The 21,873-nt window shown below is 20.7% G+C and overlaps 2 protein-coding genes across 2 annotated transcripts in view; one reads left to right on the top strand and one right to left on the bottom strand.

The window, feature by feature from the left end:
* Positions 1-21,873, bottom strand: part of LOC124921266 (heat shock 70 kDa protein 14-like) — a 60,457-nt gene that overhangs the window by 33,684 nt on the left and 4,900 nt on the right. The gene's annotated exons all lie outside the window — the stretch shown is intronic.
* LOC124930405 (uncharacterized protein At5g19025-like) lies at positions 280-1,193 on the top strand. Its single transcript, XM_047470754.1, has one exon. It carries the CDS (start codon positions 618-620, stop codon positions 1,191-1,193), a length of 576 nt encoding a protein of 191 aa, XP_047326710.1. The 5' UTR covers positions 280-617.

Below are 21,873 nucleotides of genomic sequence, written 5' to 3'. Positions count from 1 at the left end.
TGAATTATGTTGGACTTGATTCACTTCTCTAGAGTATTGGGTCTTCACTAACTTATCTTTTATCTTTAACCCAATTGTCAATAGGTGTTTGAAAAGTCAGAAAATTATATGTATAAAATCTTTAATATTTAAATAAAAAAAATAATTATTATTTTAGCATAATAAAGAATTCAAATAAATATTTATACATACGTCTTTATGTTAAAATAATAATTATTTAATTTAAATAATATATAAAATCAAAATTACCCCAAATCAATCAAACCCGATCTCGTATACGTGTATGACCCGTCTCTCTAAGGAGGCGATAGAGATTACAGAAACGGCGAGGAAGGAAGGAAGGAGATATGTGAATCGTGTTCGTGTGTAATGAATTGTTCTCTCTCTCTCTTTCTCTCTCACACACTCTCACACACACATAGAGCTTCCATATCTCCAAGAGCAGACAAATTTCTCGATCTTTTGATCGTTTCTATCGGTTTCTTCTGCAACTTGGAACCTCTATCCAAAATACCCACATATCATTTTAACTTAATTTGAAGGAAAACACTCCGCCGGCGATTTCCTATCTTCATTAACCCCCTCAATCGTTCTTCAATAAACACTTTCTGGTTCAAATGGTCTGTTTCCATAATGTTTCAGTCGATGAGCAGATTAACAACATGTCAAAATCATCCAATTCATCTTACCCATGTTCCAGATTGAAACCAAGTAATCAACTTCAAAGGAAACAAAGATCAACCCAATCGCCAGGTTGTCATCAATCTCGTTCAGCCATAATCGACATCTTCATCCTAATTGCTGTTATTTCTGCATGTACCTTTCTTCTATTTCCTTATCTCAAGATTCTAACCCGCACCCTGTTCCAAATCATTCCGATTATCGTTATCTCGGTCAAACATGAGATTTCAGCAACTCCTTTGATTTACGGATATCTAGGTCTGTGTGTTCTGTTTGTAACAGCAGCAGCTGTTTTAGCAATTCCCGCATGTTTGGACAAGAGATGTGGAAGACCAGGATGTAAGGGGATGAGAAAGGCGGCTGAATTCGATATCCAGCTTGAAACTGAAGACTGTTTGAAGATTCAAGTGGGTTTAACATACCAACCCCCAAAAGTGTTCATTCACCAGATGTTTTACAAGTTTTCTGCATTTAGTTTTTCTCGTGCTTGCAGCTTACATAATTCAATTTAAGTAAATTGTTCTACCCGCTCAAATTCAGAAGTCCAACCACTAGCACCATATTGCCTCTCCAAAGACATCCAAAGAATTGGGATCACCAGGATCGATTATGTGTTGTCACCAGAATAGGACCAACTCTATTGCCTCTCCAAAGACATCCAAAGAATTGGGATCATCAGGATCGATTATGTGTTGTCACCAGAATAGGATCAACTCTCTAAATAATTTGAGAGTTATTCCAATATCCCTCCAATTCAAAGAATCTCTCAAGGTGAGGGCCTCTAGCTATGACATATTAATCAATTTTACCTAATAAATAATATACTACATATGAATCAATTTTACCTAACAAATAACATACTATATATGAATTTGCAAATAATGAAAATGCATATTAATTGTAAAATATAAAACTTAGAAAGAACCGTAGTTTAGATTGACCGTGACACATTATCCTAGAAACTAAAATGAAATGTATCAATATTTTCAAAATTTAGATTTCATAGAGAATATGGAGTGCAACCTATGCATTAATGAATTTTTTTTCTTTTATCGACAAAAAAGTGTCTAGCCCATGTTGCTATGGTCACGTATATTGTGTCATTTATCACCTATTGACAACCTAAAACTAGAAGAGGCAAATGATGAAAATATGAAAAGGAACACAAGCTTGACTGCTATTAACAAATTGATGTATAAAATTTACTAAAACCCTTTGAATGAGGGAAGTCCTAAAACACAACGAGAAACAAACTGCTCATTTTTTCATCACACTAATAATATTCAGTGTGAAACAATATCGTGATAAATTTTTCAAAACAATTTATCAAATTCAAACAAAATCAGAAACTAGAAAAAAAATTCAAATTATAAATAGGTCTACTTTACCATATAAAAAATAACTTGAGCGAATGCAGAAACCTTAATATAGAGAGTTTACCATTCAATTATGGTTTCAAAGGTCCATTAACATTCGATAAATAGCCAATAACTGGAATGTTTGGTGCTGGTTGCTAGTCTATTCTGATCAGCAGAGCGAAAATCTCTAAGAAATTCTAATCCCTGATAATCAAATGCATGGATATCAAGAAATAACTTCAGAAAATTTTATTGACAAAAAGATGAGATGGGACATGAGTACTAGTATGTAGAAGATGATGACCGAGCTCCGATCCAAATAAGGAATTTATAGGATTATTAATGACTTTGTAAAAGTTACCATCAGAAGTAACGGTTGATTAGTTCATAGAAAAAACAATCAATCAATAATTTTTATCCGTCAATTCAATCCAATACATTCTTTGATGACATTAACACAATTGGAATCTCTCTAAATTTGGAAAAACTTACAAATTAAAAAAATATAATTTCTTTTTCTCTTTCTATTCAAAATTTTACTTTTTCAGATATAAACCTTACCTTGATCTTCATGAGTAGTTCGTTACCGGATATTCCGGACAACACACTTCACCTTGGTATTGATTCAACTAGATTATCGCTTCTTAAATTATTTAAATCCACCCGGGATGTGGTATGTGCATTCACAGACCTTCACTATTATTGTAATGCGAAAAATCCTTTACTTCTACTTACACAATGTTCTTGGAGATTTCTTAAAGATCTCCTTTTGATTGTCAAGCACAAAATGACAACGTGTTCCAATTCTGAAAGCAAATTTTTTATTTAATAAAATATATAAAATATATAAGTTTGTTTATGAAAAATAAACAATATTCATAATATAAGAAATATATAAGTAAAAAAAATAAATAAACTTCAATGCAAAATATGTGTTTAATAAATTTAACACAAATTTAAATTTAGTGAAAATAAGTTTATTGAAAAATTTAAATTATATTACATGAAAATAGAAATAATACAATATTTATAGATTTAATGCAAAATATAAAAGTTTGTTTATGATTTAATGATAAATATAAGTTTAATTTAAAATTATTTATAAACATAGTATGAATATTTAAAAATAAATAATATTCTTAATATAAGAAATAAGTAAAAATCTAAATAAAATTTAATACAATTTTTTTTAATATGCTTGATCCAAATTTGAATTGAATGAAAGTAAGTTTTATACAAAATTTAAATTATACTAGATTAAATAAAAAAAATGAAATTTTAATAAGTTTAATGCAAATTTAAATTTAATGAAAATACATTTAATTTATGAATTAATTATAAATATAGTTTAATAAAAAAGTTTTAAAATAATTTATGTATATTATAAAATTATTTTAAAAAATAAATAATATTCTTAATATAAAAATATATAAATAAAAAACAAATTAAAATTTAATTCAAAATATATTTTTAAATTTAATAAAACTCTTTTTTAATGAAAATTTAAATTATATTTGATTACATAAAAAAATATTAATAAAATTTTACAAATTTTAGTTTTGTAAAAATATAAAAATGTTTTTATGAATTAAAATATAATATAAGTTTAATTGAAAATTTAAAATTATTGATAAACATTATAATAATATTTAAAATACAAGTAATATTCTTAATATAAAAAATATATAAGTAAAATACTAAATAAAATACAATACAAAATTTATTTTTAATAAGTTTAATACTAATTTTAAATTTAAATTATATTAGATTATAAAAAAAATTATAAAAAGTTAATACAAATTTAAATTATATTATATTTAATAGAAAAATACAATTTTAATAAGTTTAATGAAAATTTAAATTTAATTAAATATATTTAATTTAAAATATAAAATTTATTTATGAATTAATAATAAATTCAAATTTAAGTCAAAATTTTAAATTATTTATAAAAATTATAAGATTATTTAAAAAATATATATTATTTTTAATATAAGAAATAAATAAGTAAATTTAAATAAAATATAATGATTTTTTTTAAATAGGTTTATTGATAATTTAAATTTAATATAAATAAGTTTAATAAAATTTAAATTATATTAGATTAAATTGAAAACAAATATAATTTTATAAGTTTAATGAAACATATATATAATATAATTTTTTTTATGAATTAATGGTAAAAATAAGTTTAATTCAAAATTTAAAATTATTTAATAAAAATATATTCATAAGAAATATATAAGTTTAAAACGAAATAAAATTTAATACAAAATATGTTAAATGTAAATTTAAATTTAATTAAAAAAATGCAAAATTTATATAATATTAGATTAAATAGTAAACATGTATTTTTTATAAGTTAAAAACAAATTTAAATTTAAAAAAAAAAAATGTTTTATGCAAAATTAAAATTTAATGAGAATATAAATATATATAAAAAATAATAATTATACGCTAAAAATAAAATTAAATAAATTAATAGTTTTGATTTAAATTTGTTTATTTAAAATTTAAATTATTTATAATTAAATATAGAAAATGTAAAATAAGATTTTAATAAATCAAATATAAATTCTATTAATATTTTTAATATTTACAAAATTAAACTAAAACTAAGGATATACGTTTATTTATTTCTAAACTAAATTGAATTATTTAAATTTGAATTCTTATAAATTTTTAAATCTATAATACATAACAAAAATAAAAAATTATATCATGCATCTAAAAATAAACCAGTGCATAAAAATATATAATACATATAAAATAGAGATGTGATAATATAAATTTTAATATGATGAAAAGAAAACTTACTTGAATTCATAAACGCTGATATATAATGAAGGAGGATTCTAATAACATCTTGCAATTAAAAATATATTGTACAGTGTTATCCAAACAATTATATATAGAAAAAACATTAAAAAGATAAAAAAAGAATTATTATACATTTATGGACCAACAAGCGGTTCTGCTCCATGGCAACAATATCCTATATATATGTCTCTCATTTGATTCACCTTTAGACAATATCCTATATATATGTCTCTCATTTGATTCACCTTTATGATCTGAGATTAATTATATTTAACATACAAACCATAAAAGTGTCAATAGTTGTATATTAAAAAAAGAACTAAATAAATACATCAAGTTACACTATTCAATAGAGTGTGAGTATAAAAAAAATCATGTCAATGGAATAATAGAGAGATAATTTTAACTCATTCCATTAAATGTTTACACGTTTTCCGCATTTATTTTTCTCGTGAAAGGTTTTAAAAGGATGATAAAATTAAAATCATTAAAACATCTTTAAATATGTAGAGAGAATCACATAGCCAAGTTAAGCTTACATCATTCAATTTTAGTAAATTGTTCTACCCGCCCAAATTCAGAAGTCCAACCACTAGCTCCATATTGCCTCTCCAAAGACATCCAAAGAATTGGGATCAACAGGATCGATTATGTCTTGTCAGCCTAACCATTAGCTGCCTTAGGGACAACTCTCTAAATAATTTGAGAGTTATTTCAATATCCCTCCAATTCACGGAATTTCTCAAGGTGAGAGCATCTTGTTTTGACATCTCCATCAATATTACCTGACAAGTAATATACTACCTATGAATTTATAAATAATGAAAATGCATAAAAATTGTAAAATATAAAACCTAGACAGAACTATAGTTTGGATGTACCATGACACATTATGCTTGTATTCTAAAATTAGAAACTAAAAGGAAATGTATCAATAGTTTCAAAATTTAGATTTCATAGAGAATATGGAGCGCACCTGTGCATTAATTAATTCTTTGCTTTTATTGATAAAGAAGTGTCTAGTCCATGATTCATGTTTCTATGATCACGTATATTGTGTTGTTTGTCACCTTGTGCCAAGCCTAAAACTTGAAGAGGCAAATGATGAAAAGGAACACACTGCTAATAGTAAATTGATATTGATGTAGAAGATTTACTAAAAACACTTTGAATGAGTGCAGTACTGAAACACAACAAGAAAGAAAAAACACACTTTTTCATCACACTAATATTCGAAAGTGTAAAATAATATCGTGAGAAATGTATCAAAACAATTTATCAAATTCGAAGAAAATCAGAAACTTGAAAATAAATTTAAAATTTTAATTAGGTCTACTTTATCTTATAGAAAATAACTTGAGCGAATGCAGAAGCCTTCATATGGAGAGTTTACCATTCAATTGTGTTTTCAAAAGTTCATTAACATTCGATATATAGCCAATAACTTGAATGTTTGGTGTCGGTTGCTAGTCAATTCTAATCAGTAGAGCTAAAACCCTATAAAGAATTCTGATCCTGATAATCAAATGCATAAATGTCAAAAAATAACTTCAAAAAAAATTATCGTTTCTGGAATTTATTTTAATAGTTTCACTTGGTACGTGGTATGTGAATTTTGAGACCTTCACTATTATTATGCAAAAATTCCCTATACCTCTATTTACACAATGTTCTTGGAGATTTCCTAAAAATCTTCTTTTAGTTGTCTTGAATTTTTCGAATAATCAAGCACAAAATGGCAGTGTGTTCGAATTCTGATCTTTTCTCAAATATTAGTTTTTATTTAATACTAATGCAAAATATAAATTTAATAAGAATATACAAAATATACAAGTTAGTTTATGAATTAGTGATAAATATAAGTAATTTAAAATTATTTATAAACATTAAAATAATATTTAGAAAAATAATTTATATTCTTAATATAAAAAATATATAAGTAAAAAGCTACAAACTTTAATACAAAATACGTTTTGAATAGATTTAATACAAATTTAAATTTAAAGAAAATATGTTTGATGTAAAATTTAAATTATATTGAATAAATAAAAATAGTACAATATTTATATAGTTTAATGCAAAATAGAAAATTTTGTTTATGATTTAATGATAAATATAGGTTAAATTCAAAATTATTTATAAAATAATAAGAATATTTAAGAATAACTAATATTCTTAATATAAGAAATATATATATAAAAATTTAAATAAAATTTAATACAAAATATATTTTTAATAAGCTTAATCTAATTTTGAATTTTATAAAAGTTTAATACAAAATTTAAATTATATTAGATTAAATGAAAAAAATGCAATTTTAATATGATTAATAATAATGCAAAATATAAAAATTTATTTATGAATTAATAATAAATATAAGTTTAATTAAAAATTATTTATAAATATTATAAGAATATTTTAAAAATAAATAATATTCTTATATAATATAATAAATATATAAGTGAAAAACTAAACAAATTATAATTAAAAATATATTTTTTTAAAAATATAATACAAATTCAAATTTAATGAAAATCAGTTTAATACAAAATTTAAATTTAATTTAAATTTAAATTATATTTGTTTAAATAGAAAAAAAATGTAATTTTATTAAATTTAATAAAAGAAAAATTAATTTTATAAAAATATAAAAGTTTTTTTATGAGTTAATGATTTATAATAACTTTAATTGAAAATTAAAAATTATTTATAAACATTATAAAATATTTAAAAGAAAACTTTAATTTAAAAATTAAAATAATTTATAAACATTATAAGATATTTAAAAAACAAGTAATATTCTTAATATAAGAAATAAATAAGTAAAAAAACTAAATTAAATAAGATATAAAAGTTTTTTTTTATGAATTAATGATAAAAATAAGTTTAATTCAAAATTTAAAATTATTTATAAATATAATAAGAATATTTAAAAAACAAATAATATTCTTAAAAAATATATAAGTATAAAACGAAATAAAATTTAATACAAAATATGTTAAATGTAAATTTAAAATTTAATAAATGTAAGTTAAATATAGATTAAATAGAAAACATGCATTTTGTATGAGTTGAATACAAATTTAAATTTAATAAAAATATATTTAATAAAAAAAATTAAATTTAATAAAAAATTATATATATATATAAATAATATTTTAATAAGTTTAATAATATTTTTAACATTTACAAAGTTAAAATTATTATATGATATATGCTTATTTATTTTCAAATAAACATGGATTATTTAAATTCAAATTCTAATAATTTTTAAAATCTATAAAACATAAAAAAAAATGACTTTCAAAAACAAACCTATTATGCTCTAAAATAAAATTATGATAATATAAATTTAAGTAGGATGAAAATAACTTACTTGAACTCGGTAATATATAATGAAGGAATCCTGCAATTAAAATATATAATAGTAATTAAAATATATTGTATAGTGTTAATCAAACAATTATATATAATAAACACAATAAAAAGATAAATAGAATTATTATACATGTATGGACTAATAAACGTCTCTACTCCATTGCAGCAATATCCGATATATTTACGTCTCTCATTTGGTTCACCTTTATGATTTGAGATTAATCATGTTTAACATATAAAACATAAATGTGTCAATAGTTGTACATTAAAAAGAGTAACTAAATAAATACAACAAGTTACAACCATTAAATAGAATGTGAGTATAAAAAAAATCATGTAAATGCAATAATAGAGAGACCAGTTTAGTTCATTCCACTAGATATTTTACACGTTTTTCGCATTAAAATTTTCTAGTGCTTTTAAAATAAGTTCCAAAAGAATGATAAAATTAAAATAATTAAAACTCTACAAATATAGAGAGAGCATCACATAACCAAGTTAAGCTTACATCATTCAATTTCATCAAATTGCTCTACCCGCTCAAATCCAGAAGTCCAACCACTAGCACCAGATTGCCTCTCCAAAGACAACCAAAGAATTTGGATTACCATGATCTATTTTTTGTTGAACAAATTTATCAGGTCAACCATTAGCTGCCTTAGGGCCATCTCTCTAAATAATTTGAGAGTTATTTCAATATCCCTCCAATTCACAGAATCTCTCAAGGTGAGGGTATTTAGCTTTGACATCTCCATCAATATTACCTGATAAGTGACATACTACATGTGAATTTGCAAATAATGAAAATGCATAGAAATTATAAAATATAAAACCTAGATAGAACTATAGTTTGGATGAACCATGACACATTATGCTTATATGCTAAAAGTAGAAACTAAAAGAAAATGTATTAATAGTTTCAAAATTTAGATTTCCTAGAGAATATGTAGCGCAACCTGTGCATTAATGAATTCTTTGCTTTTATTGATAAAGAAGTGTCTAGCCCATGATTAATGTTCCTATGATCACGTATATTGTGTTGTTTGTCACCTTGTCCCAATCCTAAAACTAGAAGAGGCAAATGATGAAAATGAACTCACTGCTAATAGCAAATTGATGTAGAAGATTTATTAAAAACCCTTTGAAGTAGGGCAGTCCTGAAACACAATAAGAAAGAAATAATTCACTTTTTTAACACACTAATATTAAAAAGTGTAAAATAATATTGTGAGAAATGTATCAAAACAAATTATCAAATTTGAACAAAATCAAAAATATGAAAACAAATTGAAATTTTTAATTAGGTCTACTTTACCTTATAGAAAATAACTTGAGAATACAGAAGCTTTCATATGAAGAGTTTACCATTCAATTGTGTTTTCAAATGTCCATTAACATTCAATATATAGCCAATAACTTCTATTCTAATATGAAAAGCTAAAACCCTCTAAGGAATTTTGATACCTGATAATCAAATACATAAATGTCAAGAAATAACTTCAGAAATGTTTATTGACAAAAGATTATTGACAAAAAGACAAGATGAGACATGGGTAGTAGTAGGTAGAAGATGATGATCAATCTTCGATTCAAATAATAAATTTAGAGTATCATTATTGGCTTGGTAGAAGTTACCATAAGAAGTAATAGTTGATTAGTTCATAAAAAATAATCAATCAATAATTTTTACCTGTCAATCGATCCAATACATTCTTTGATGATATTATCACAGCTGTAATCTCTTTCAAAGAACCCTGTAAATTAAAAAAATTATATTTTCTTTTCTCTTTATGTTCAATTTTTTACTCAAAATTTTAGAAAACAAATTTTACCTTGATCTTCATTAGTAGTTCGTACCCAGACATTTCGAGCCACACACTTCACCTTAGTATTGATCCAACTAGATTATCGTTTCTTGAATTTATTTAAATATTTTCACCCGGTACGTGTTATATGCATTCTGAGACCTTCATTATTGTTGTAATGCAAAAATTCCTCATACCTCTACTTACACAATGTTCTTGGAGATCTCCGAAAAATCTTCTTTTAGTTGTCTTGAATTTTCCGGATAATCAAGCACAAAATGACAGTGTGTTTGAATACTGATCTTTTCTCAAATATTAGTTTTTTATTTAATACTAATGCAAAATTTAAATTTAATAAGAATATACAAAATATACAAGTTTATGAATAAGTGATAAATATAAGTTTAATTTAAAATTATTTATATACATTAAAATAATATTTAGAAAAATAATTTATATTCTTAATATAAAAAATATATAAGTAAAAAACTAAACAATTTAATACAAAAATACCTTTTCAATAGATTTAATACAAATTTGAATTTAATGAAAATAGGTTTAATGCAAAATTTAAATTATATTAGAATAAATAGAAATAATACTAGTTTAATGCAAAATAGAAAATTTGTTTATGAATTAATGATAAATATAAGTTGAATTCAAAATTATTTATAATATTTAAGAATAAATAATATTCTTAATATAAGAAATATATATGTAAAAATATAAATAAAATTTAATACAAAATATATTTTTAATAAGTTTAATATAAATTTAAATTTTATAAAAGTAAGTTTAATACAAAATTTAAATTATATTATATTAAATGAAATAAATGCAATTTTAATATAATTAATAATAATGCAAAATATAAAAAATTATGAATTATGAATTAATAATAAATATAAGTTTAATGAAAAATTAAATATTATTTATAAATATTATAATAATATTTTAAAAATAAATAATATTCTTATATAATATAATAAATATATAGCTAAAAAACTTAACAAAATATAATTCAAAATATGTTTTTTAAAAAATTTAATACCAATTCAAATTTAATGAAAATCAGTTTAATACAAAATCTAAATTTAATTTAAATTAAATTAAAATATTTGATTAAATAGAAAACAAATATAATTTTAATAAATTTAAGAAAAGAAAAAATAATTTTATAAAAATATAAAAGTATTTTTTTGAATTAGTGATATAAAATAACTATTATTGAAAATTAAAAATTATTTACAAACATTACAAAATATTTTGAAAAAAAATTAATTTAAAATTTAAAATTATTTATAAACATTATAAGATATTTAAAAAACAAGTAATATTAAATAAGTAAAACACAAAATTAAATAAAATGTAAAATTTATTTTTAATAAGTTTAATACAAATATTAAATTTATATTATATTATATTCAAAAGAAAAAAATATAATTATAAAAAGCTTAATATAAATTTAAATTTAAATTTTATTATATTTATAGAAAGAAATGCAATTTTAATATGTTTAATAAATATATAATTTTAATTAAATATATTTAATGTAAAATATAAAATTTTTTTATGAATTAATGATAAATTTAAATTTAAGTCAAAATTTTAAATTATTTATAACGATTATAAGATTAATGTAAAATTAAATTTAATAAAAAATAAGTTTAATTCAAAATTATATTATATTAGATTAAATTAAATTAATTTAAAAAAATATAATTTTCATAAGTTTAATAAAAAATTAAATTTAATGAAAATATATTTAATACAAAATATAAACGTTTTTTTTATGAATTAATGATAAAAATAAATTTAATTCAAAATTTAAACTTATTTATAAATATAATAAGAATATTTAAAAAATAAATAATATTCTTAAGAAATATATAAGTATAAAACAAAATAAAATTTAATACAAAATATGTTAAATGTAAATTTAAAATTTAATAAAAGTAAGTTAAATGCAAATTAAACAAAAAAACATATGAGTTGAATACAAATTTAAATTTAATAAAAAAATATTTAATAAAAAAATAAAATTTAATAAGAAATTATATTTATATAAAAAATTTAATAATATTTTTAACATTTACAAAGTTAAACTTAGTATATGATATATGTTTATTTATTTAAATAAACATGGATTATTTAAATTCGAATTCTAATACTTTTTAAAATCTATAATGCATAAAAAAAATGACTTTCAAAAACAAACCTATCATGCCCTAAAATAGAAATATGATCATATAAATTTAAGTAGTATGAAAATAACTTACTTAAACTCATAAATAAACGGTGATATACAATAAAGGAATTCTGCAATTAAAATATATTGTATAATGTTAATTAAACAATTATATATAATAAACACAATAAAAAGATAAATAGAATTATTATACATGTATGGACCAATAAGCGCCTCTACTCCATGGCAATAATATCCGATATACCTTCATGATTTGAAATTAATCACGTTTAACATATAAAACATAAAGTTATCAATAGTTGTTTATTAAAAAGAGGAACTAAATATATACGACAAGTTACAACCATTCAATAAAATGTAAATATAAAAAAATCACGTCAATGCAATAATACAGAGATCAGTTTAGTTCATTCCACTAGATATTTTACACGTTTTTCGCATTAAGATTTTCTAGTGCTTTTGAAACAAGTTCCAAAAGAATTATAAAATTAAAATAATTAAAACTCTATAAATATAGAGAGAGCATCACATAACCAAGTTAAGCTTACATCATTCAATTTCTTCAGTAAATTGCTCTACCCGCTCAAATCCAGAAGTCCAACCACTAACACCAGATTGCCTCTCCAAAGACAACCAAAGAATTTGGATTACCATGATCTATTTTGTGATGAACAAAATTTTCAGGTCAACCATTAGCTGCCTTAGGGCCAACTCTCTAAATAATTTGAGAGTTATTCCAATATCCCTCCAATTCATGGAATCTCTTAAGGTGAGGGTATTTAGCTTTGACATTTCAATCAATATTACCTGACAAGTAACATACTACATATGAATTTGCAAATAATGAAAATGCATAGAAATTGTAAAATATAAAACCTTAATAGAACTATAGTTTGGATGAACCATGACACATTATGCTTGTATGCTAAAAGTAGAAACGAAAAGGAAATGTATTAATAGTTTCAAAATTTAGATTTCATAGAGAATATGGAACACAACATGTGCATTAATGAATTCTTTGGTTTTATTGATAAGAAGTGTCTAGCCCATGATTCATGTTGCTATGATCACGTATACTGTGTTGTTTGTCACCCACCTTGTGCCAAGCCCAAAACTAAAAGAGGCAAATGATGAAAAGGAACTCATTGCTTATAGCAAATTGATGTAGAATATTTATTAAAAAAACCTTTGAAGTAAGGCAGTCCTCAAACACAATAAGAAAGAAACAAATCACTTTTTCATCACACTAATATTCAAAAGTGTAAAATAATATTGTGAAAAATGTATCAAAACAAATTATCAAATTCGAACAAAATCAAAAACTTGGAAACAAATTAAATTTTTTAATTAGGTCTACTTTACCTTATAGAAAATAACTTGAGAATACAGAAGCCTTCATATGGAGAGTTTACCATTCAATTGTGTTTTCAAATGTCCATTAACATTCGATATATAGCCAATAACTTTAACGTTTGATGTCGGTTGCTAGTCTATTCTAATCAGTAGAGCTAAAACCCTCTAAGGAATTTTGATCCCTGATAATCAAATGCATAAATGTCAAGAAATAACCTCTAAAATATTTATTGACAAAAGATTATAGACAGAATGATAAGATGAGACATGGGTAGTAATAGATAAAAGATGATGATCAAATAAGAAATTTAAAGGATCATTATTGGCTTGGTAGAAGTTACCATCAGAAGTAACGGTTGATTAGTTCATAGAAAAAATAATCAATCAATAATGTTTACTTTTTTTGATGACATTATCACAGCTGTAATCTCTTTGGAAGAACCCTGTAAATTAAAAAAATTATATTTTCTTCTATTTATATTCAAATTTTTACTCAAAATTTTAGACAACAAATTTTACCTTGATCTTCATTAGTAGTTCGTAACCAGACATTTCGAGCCACACACTTTACCTTAGTATTGATCCAACTAGATTATTGTTTCTTGAATTTATTTATATAGTTTCACCCGGTACGTGGTATGTGCATTCTGAGACCTTCACTATTATTGTAATTCAAAAATTCCTCATACCTCTACTTACACAATGTTCTTGGAGATTTCCGAAAAATCTTCTTTTAGTTGTCTTGAATTTTTCGCATAATCAAGCACAAATTGGCGGTGTGTTTGAATTATGTTTTTTTTCTCAAATATTGATTTTTTATTTAATACTGATGCAAAATTTAAAATTAATAAGAATATACAAAATATACAAGTTAGTTGATGAATTAGTGATAAATATAAGTAATTTAAATTTATTTATACACATTAAAAAAATATTTAGAAAAATATTTTATATTCTTAATATAAAAAATATATAAGTAAAAAACTAAAATCTTTAATACAAAAATAAGTTTTGAATAGATTTAATATAAATTTAAATTTAATGAAAATAGATTTCATGCAGAATTTAAATTATATTAGAATAAATAGAAATAATACAATATTTATATAGTTTAATGCAAAAAAAAATGTTTTTATGAATTAATGATAAATATAATTTGAATTCAAAATTATTTATAAACATAATAAGAATATTTAAAAATAAATAATATTCTTAATATAAGAAATATATGTGTCAAAATCTAAATAAAATTTAATACAAAATATATTTTTAATAAGCTTAATCTAAATTTAAATTTTATAAAAGAAAGTTTAATACAAAATTTAAATTATATTAGATTAAATTAAAAAAATTCAATTTTAATATGATTAATAATAATGCAAAATATAAAAATTTGTTTATGAATTAAAATAAATATAAGTTTAAATAAAATTAAAAATTATTTATAAATATTATAAGAAGATTTTAAAAATAAATAATATTCTTATATAATATAATAAATATATAAGTAAAAAACTAAACAAAATATAATTAAAAATATGTTTTTTAAGAAATTTAATACAAATTCAAATTTAATAAAAATCAGTTTAATACAAAATTTAAATTAAATTAAAATTATATTAAAATTATATTTGATTAAATAGAAAAAAATGTAATTTTAATCAATTTAATAAAAGAAAATTTAATTTTATAAAAATATAAAAGTGTGTTTTTTAATTAATGATTTAAAATAACTTTTATTGAAAATTATAAATTATTTATAAACATATAAAATATTTTAAAAAAAACTTTAATTTAAAATTATTTTTAAACATTATAAGATATTTAAAAAACAAGTAATATTCTTAATTTAAGAAATAATTAACTAAAAAACTAAATTAAATAAAATGTAAAATTTATTTTTAATAAGTTTAATACAAATATTAAATTTAAATTATATTATATTAAAAAGAAAAAAATATAATTATAAAAAGCTTAATATAAATATAAATATAAATTATATTATATTTATAGAAAAAATAAAATTTTAATATGTTTAATACATATATAAATTTAATTAAATATATTTAATGTAAAATATAAAATTTATTTATGAATTAATAATAAATTTAAATTTAAGTAAAAAATTTAAATTATTTATAACGATTATAAGATTAATTTAAAAATAAATATTATTTTTAATAAAATAAATATATAGGTAAAAAAACTAAATAAAATTGAATGCAAAATATGTTTTAAATAGGTTTAATATAAAATTAAATTTAATAAAAAATAAGTTTAATTCAAAATTATATTAGATTAGATTAAATTAAATAAATGTAATTTTCATAAGTTTAATACAAATTAAAATTTAATGAAAAATATATTTAATGCAAGATATAAAAGTTGTTTTATGAATTAATGATAAAAATAAGTTTAATTCAAAATTTAAAATTATTTATAAATATATAAGTATAAAACGAAATAAAATTTAATACAAAATATGTTAAATATAAATTTAAAATTTAATAAAAATAAGTTAAATGCAAATTAAATAGAAAACATATGAGTTGAATACAAATTTAAATATAATAAAAATATATTTAATAAAAAAATTATATTTAATAATAAATTATATTTATATAAAAAATAAAAGTTTTAAAAATTTAATTATATTTTTAACATTTACAAAGTTAAACTTAATATATGATATATGTTTATTTATTTTCAAATAAACATGGATTATTTAAATTCTAATTCTAATAATTTTTAAAATCTATAATGCATAAAAAAATGACTTTCAAAAAAAACCTATCATGCTCTAAAATTGAAATATGATAATATAAATTTATGTAGGATGAAAATAACTTACTTGAACTCATAAACGATGATATACAAGGAAGGAATCTTGCAATTAAAATATATTGTATAGTGTTAATTAAACAATTATATATAATAAACACAATAAAAATATAAATAGAATTATTATACATGTATGGACCAATAGGCGCCTCTACTCCATGACAGCAATATCCGATATATTTATGTCTCTCAATTGATTCACCTTCATGATTTGAGATTAATCCTGTGTAACATATAAAACATAAAGGTGTCAATATTTGTATATTAAAAAGAGGAACTAAATATGTACAAGTTACAACCATTCAATAGAATTTGAATATAAAAAAAATAATGTCAATGCAATAATAGAGAGATCAGTTTAGTTCATTCCACTAGATATTTTACACGTTTTTCGCATTAAGATTTTCTAATGCTTTTGAAACAAGTTTCAAAAGAATTATAAAATTAAAATAATTAAAACTTTATAAATATAGAGAGAGCATCACATAATCAAGTTAAACTTACATCATTCAATTTCAGTAAATTGCTCTACCCGCTCAAATCCAGAAGTCCAACCACTAGCACCACATTGCCTCTCCAAAGACAACCAAAGAATTTAGATTACCATGATCTATTTTGTGTTGAACAAATTTGTCAAGTCAAACATTAGCTACCTTAGGGCCAACTCTCTAAATAATTTGAGAGTTATTCCAATATTCCTCCAATTCATGGAATCTCTCAAGTGGAGGGTATCTAGCTTTGACATCTCCATCAATATTACTTGATAAGTAATATACTACATATGAATTTGCAAATAATGAAAATTCATAGAAATTGTAAAATATAAAACCTAGATAGAACTATAGTTTGGATGAACCATCACACATTATGCTTGTATGCTAAAAGTAGAAACTAAATGGAAATATATTAATAGTTTCAAAATTTAGATTTCATAGAGAATATGGAGCACAACCTGTGCATTAATGAATTTTTTTCTTTTATTGATAAAGAAGTGTATAGCCCATGATTCATGTTGCTATAATCACGTATATTGTGTTGTTTGTCACCTTGTGCCAAGCCTAAAACTAGAAGAGGCATATCATGAAAATGAACTCACGTCTAATAGCAATTTGATGTAGAAGATTTATTAAAAACCCTTTGAAGTAGGGCACTCCTAAAACACAATAAGAAAGAAACAATTCACTTTTTCATCACACTAATATTCAAAAGTGTAAAACAATATTGTAAGAAATGTATCAAAACAAATTATCAAATTCGAACAAAATCCGAAACTTGTAAAAAATTTAAAATTTTAATTAGGTATACTTTACCTTATATCAAATAAATGGAGAATACAGAAGCCTTTATATGAAAAGCTTACAATTCAATTGTGTTTTTAAATGTCCATTTAACATTCGATATATAGCCAATAACTTGAATGTTTGGTGTCGGTTTCTAGTCTATTCTAATCAGTAGAGCTAAAACCCTCTAAGGAATTTTGATCCCTACTAATCAAATGCATAAGTGTCAAGAAATAACTTAAAAATGTTTATTGATAAAAGATTATAGACAGAATGATAAGATGAGACATGGGTAGTAGTAAGTAGAAGATGATGATCAAATAAGAAATTTAGAGGATCATTATTGGCTTGGTAGAATTTACCATCAGAAGTAATGTTTGATTAGTTCATAGACAAAATAATCAATCAATAATTTGTACCTGTCAATCGATCTAATACATTCTTTGATGACGTTATCACAGCTGTAATCTCTTCCAATACATTCTTTGATGACATTATCACAACTGTAATATCTTTGAAAGAACTTATAAATTAAAAAAATTATATTTTCTTCTCTTTATGTTCAAATTTTTATTCAAATTTTTATTCAAAATTTTAGACAACAAATTTTAACTTGATCTTCATTAGTAGTTCGTAACGAGACATTTCGAGTCACACACTTCACCTTAGTATTGATCCAACTAGATTATCGTTTCTTGAATTTATTTAAATAGTTTCACCTAGTATGTGGTATGTGAATTCTGAGACCTTCACTATTATTGTAATGCAAAAATTCCTCATACCTCTACTTACACAATGTTCTTAGAGATATCCGAAAAATCTTCTTTTAGTTGTCTTGAATTTTTCGCATAATCAAACACAAAATGTCAGTTGTTTGAATTCTGATCTTCTCTTAAATATTGGTATTTATTTAATACTAATGCAAAATTTAAATTTAATAAGAATATACAAAATATACAAGTTAGTTTATGAATTAGTGATAGATATAAGTAATTTCAAGTTATTTATAAACATTAAAATAATATTTAGAAAAATAATTTATATTTTTAATATAATAAATGTATAAGTAAAAAACTAAAAACTTTAATTAAATAATACGCTTTGAATAGATTTAATACAAATTTAAATTGAATGAAAATAGATTTCATGCAAAATTTAAATTATATTAAAATAAATAGAAATAATACAATATTTATATAGTTTAATGCAAAATAGAAAAAATTATTTATGAATGAATGAGAAATATAAGTTGAATTCAAAATTATTTATAAACATAATAAGAATATTTAAGAATAAATAATATTCTTAATATAAGAAATATATATGTAAAAATCTAAATATAATTTAATACAAATATATTTTTAATAAGCTTAATCTAAATTTAAATTTTATAAAAGTAAGTTTAATAAAAAAATTTAAACTATATTAGATTAAATGAAAAAAATACAATTTTAATATGATTAATAATAATACAAAATATTAAAATTTGTTTATGAATTAATAATAAATATAAGTTTAATTAAAAATTATTTATAAAAATTATAAGAATATTTTAAAAATAAATAATATTCTTATATAATATATTAAATATATAAGTAAAAAACTAAACAAAATATAATTCAAAATATATTTTTTATAAAATTTAATACAAATTCAAATTTATTGAAAATCAGTTTAATAAAATTTTAAATTAAATTTAAATTCAATTAAAATTATATTTGAATAAATAGAAAAAAAAAATTAATTTTAATAAATTTAATAAAAGAAAAATTAAATTTGTAAAAATATAAAATTGTTTTATTGAATTAATGAATTAAAATAACTTTTATTGAAAATTAAAAATTATTTATAAACATTATAAAATATGTTTTAAAAAAAACTTTAATTTAAAATTTAAAATTATTAATAAACATTATAAGATATTTAAAAAACAAGTAATATTCTTAATATAAGAAATAAATAAGTAAAAAACTAAATTAAATAAAATGTAAAATTTATTTTTAATAAGTTTAATACAAATATTAAATTTAAATTATATTATATTATATTAAACAGAAAAAAAATATAATTTTAAAAAGCTTAATATAAATATAAATTTAAATTATATTATATTTATAGAAAAAATGTAATTTTAATATGTTTAATACATATATAAATTTAATTAAATAAATTTAATGTAAAATATAAAATTTATTTATGAATTAATAATAAATTTAAATTTAAGTCAAAATTTTAAATTATTTATAACGATTATAAGATTAATTTAAAAATAAATATCATTTTTAATAAAAGAAATATTTAAGTAAAAAAACTAAATAAAATTGAATGCAAAATATTTTTTAAATAGGTTTAATGTTAAATTAAATTTAATAAAAATAAGTTTAATTCAAAATTATATTAGATTAGATTAAATTAAATAAATGTAATTTTCATAAGTTTAATACAAATTTAAATTTAATGAAAAATAGATTTATTAATTAATGATAAAAATAAGTTTAATTCAAAATTTAAAATTATTTATAAATATTATTAGAATATTAATAATAACAAATAATATTCTTAACAAATATATAAGTATAAAACAAAATAAAATTTAATACAAAATATGTTAAATGTAAATTTAAAATTTAATAAAAGTAAGTTAAATGCAAATTAAATAGAAAACATATGAGTTGAATACAAATTTAAATTTAATAAAAATAAATTTAATAAAAAAATAAATTTAATAAGAAATTATATTTATATAAAAATAAAATTTTAAAAAATTTAATTATATTTTTAACATTTACAAAGTTAAACTTAGTATATGATATATGTTTAATTTATTTTCAAATAAACATGGATTATTTAAATTCGACTTCTGATAATTTTTAAAAACTATAATGCATAAAAAAATACTTTCAAAAACAAACCTATAATGCTCTAAAATAGAAATATGATAATAAATTTAAGTAGGATGAAAATAACTTACTTGAACTCATAAACGGTGATATACAAGGAAGAAATCCTGCAATTAAAATATATTGTATAGTGTTAATTAAACAATTATATATAATAAACACAATAAGTATATAAATAGAATTATAATACATGTATGGATCAATAAGCGTCTCTACTCCATGGCAGCAATATCCGATATATTTATGTCTCTCATTTGATTCACCTTCATGATTACAGATTAATCTTGTCTAACATATAAAACATAAAGGTGTCAATAGTTGTATATTAAAAAGAGGAACTAAATATATACAAAAAGTTACAACCATTCAATAGAATATAAATATAAAAAAAAAAAGTTATAACCATTCAATAGAATATAAATATAAAAAAAAAAGAATGTCAATGCAATAATAGAGAGATCAGTTTAGTTCATTCCACTAGATATTTTACACGTTTCTCGCATTAAAATTTTCTAGTGCTTTTGAAACAAGTTCCAAAAGAATTATAAAATTAAAATAATTAAAACTCTAGAAATATAGAGAGAGCATCACATAACCAAGTTAAGCTTACATCATTCAATTTCAGTAAATTGCTCTTCCCGCTCAAATCCAGAAGTCCAACCACTAGCACCAGATTGCCTCTCCAAAGACAACCAAAGAATTTGGATTACCATGATCTATTTTGTGTTGAACAAATTTGTAAGGTCAACCATTAGCTGCCTTAGGGCCAACTCTCTAAATAATTTAAGAGTTATTTCAATATCCCTCCAATTCATGGAATATCTCAAGGTGAGAGTATCTAGATTTGACATCTCCATCAATATTACCTTATAAGTAACATACTACATATGAATTTGCAAATAATGAAAATACATAGAAATTGTAAAATATAAAACCTAGATAGAACTATAGTTTGGATGAACCATGACACATTATGCTTGTATGCTAAAAGTAGAAACTAAAAAGAAATATATTAATAATTTCAAAATTTAGATTTCATAGAGAATATGGAATAACCTGTGCATTAATGAATTCTTTGCTTTTATTGATAAAGAAGTGTATAGCCCATGATTCATGTTTCTATGAGCACGTATACTGTGTTGTTTGTCACCGTGTGCAAAGCCTAAAACTAGAAGAGGCAAATGATGAAAATGAACTCACTACTAATAGCAAATTCATGAAGAAGATTTATTAAAAACCCTTTGAAGT

The sequence above is a fragment of the Impatiens glandulifera genome, chromosome 1 (genome assembly GCF_907164915.1).
Source record: "Impatiens glandulifera chromosome 1, dImpGla2.1, whole genome shotgun sequence".
In the NCBI taxonomy this organism is placed as follows: domain Eukaryota; kingdom Viridiplantae; phylum Streptophyta; class Magnoliopsida; order Ericales; family Balsaminaceae; genus Impatiens; species Impatiens glandulifera.
Note: the sequence above shows the minus strand (reverse complement) of the source record. Positions and strands in the feature narration are given on the sequence as shown.

Bases quoted from the DNA above. Each gene is read 5' to 3' on its own strand.
- LOC124930405 (XM_047470754.1), top strand. From the start codon at position 618: ATGGTCTGTTTCCATAATGTTTCAGTCGATGAGCAGATTAACAACATG.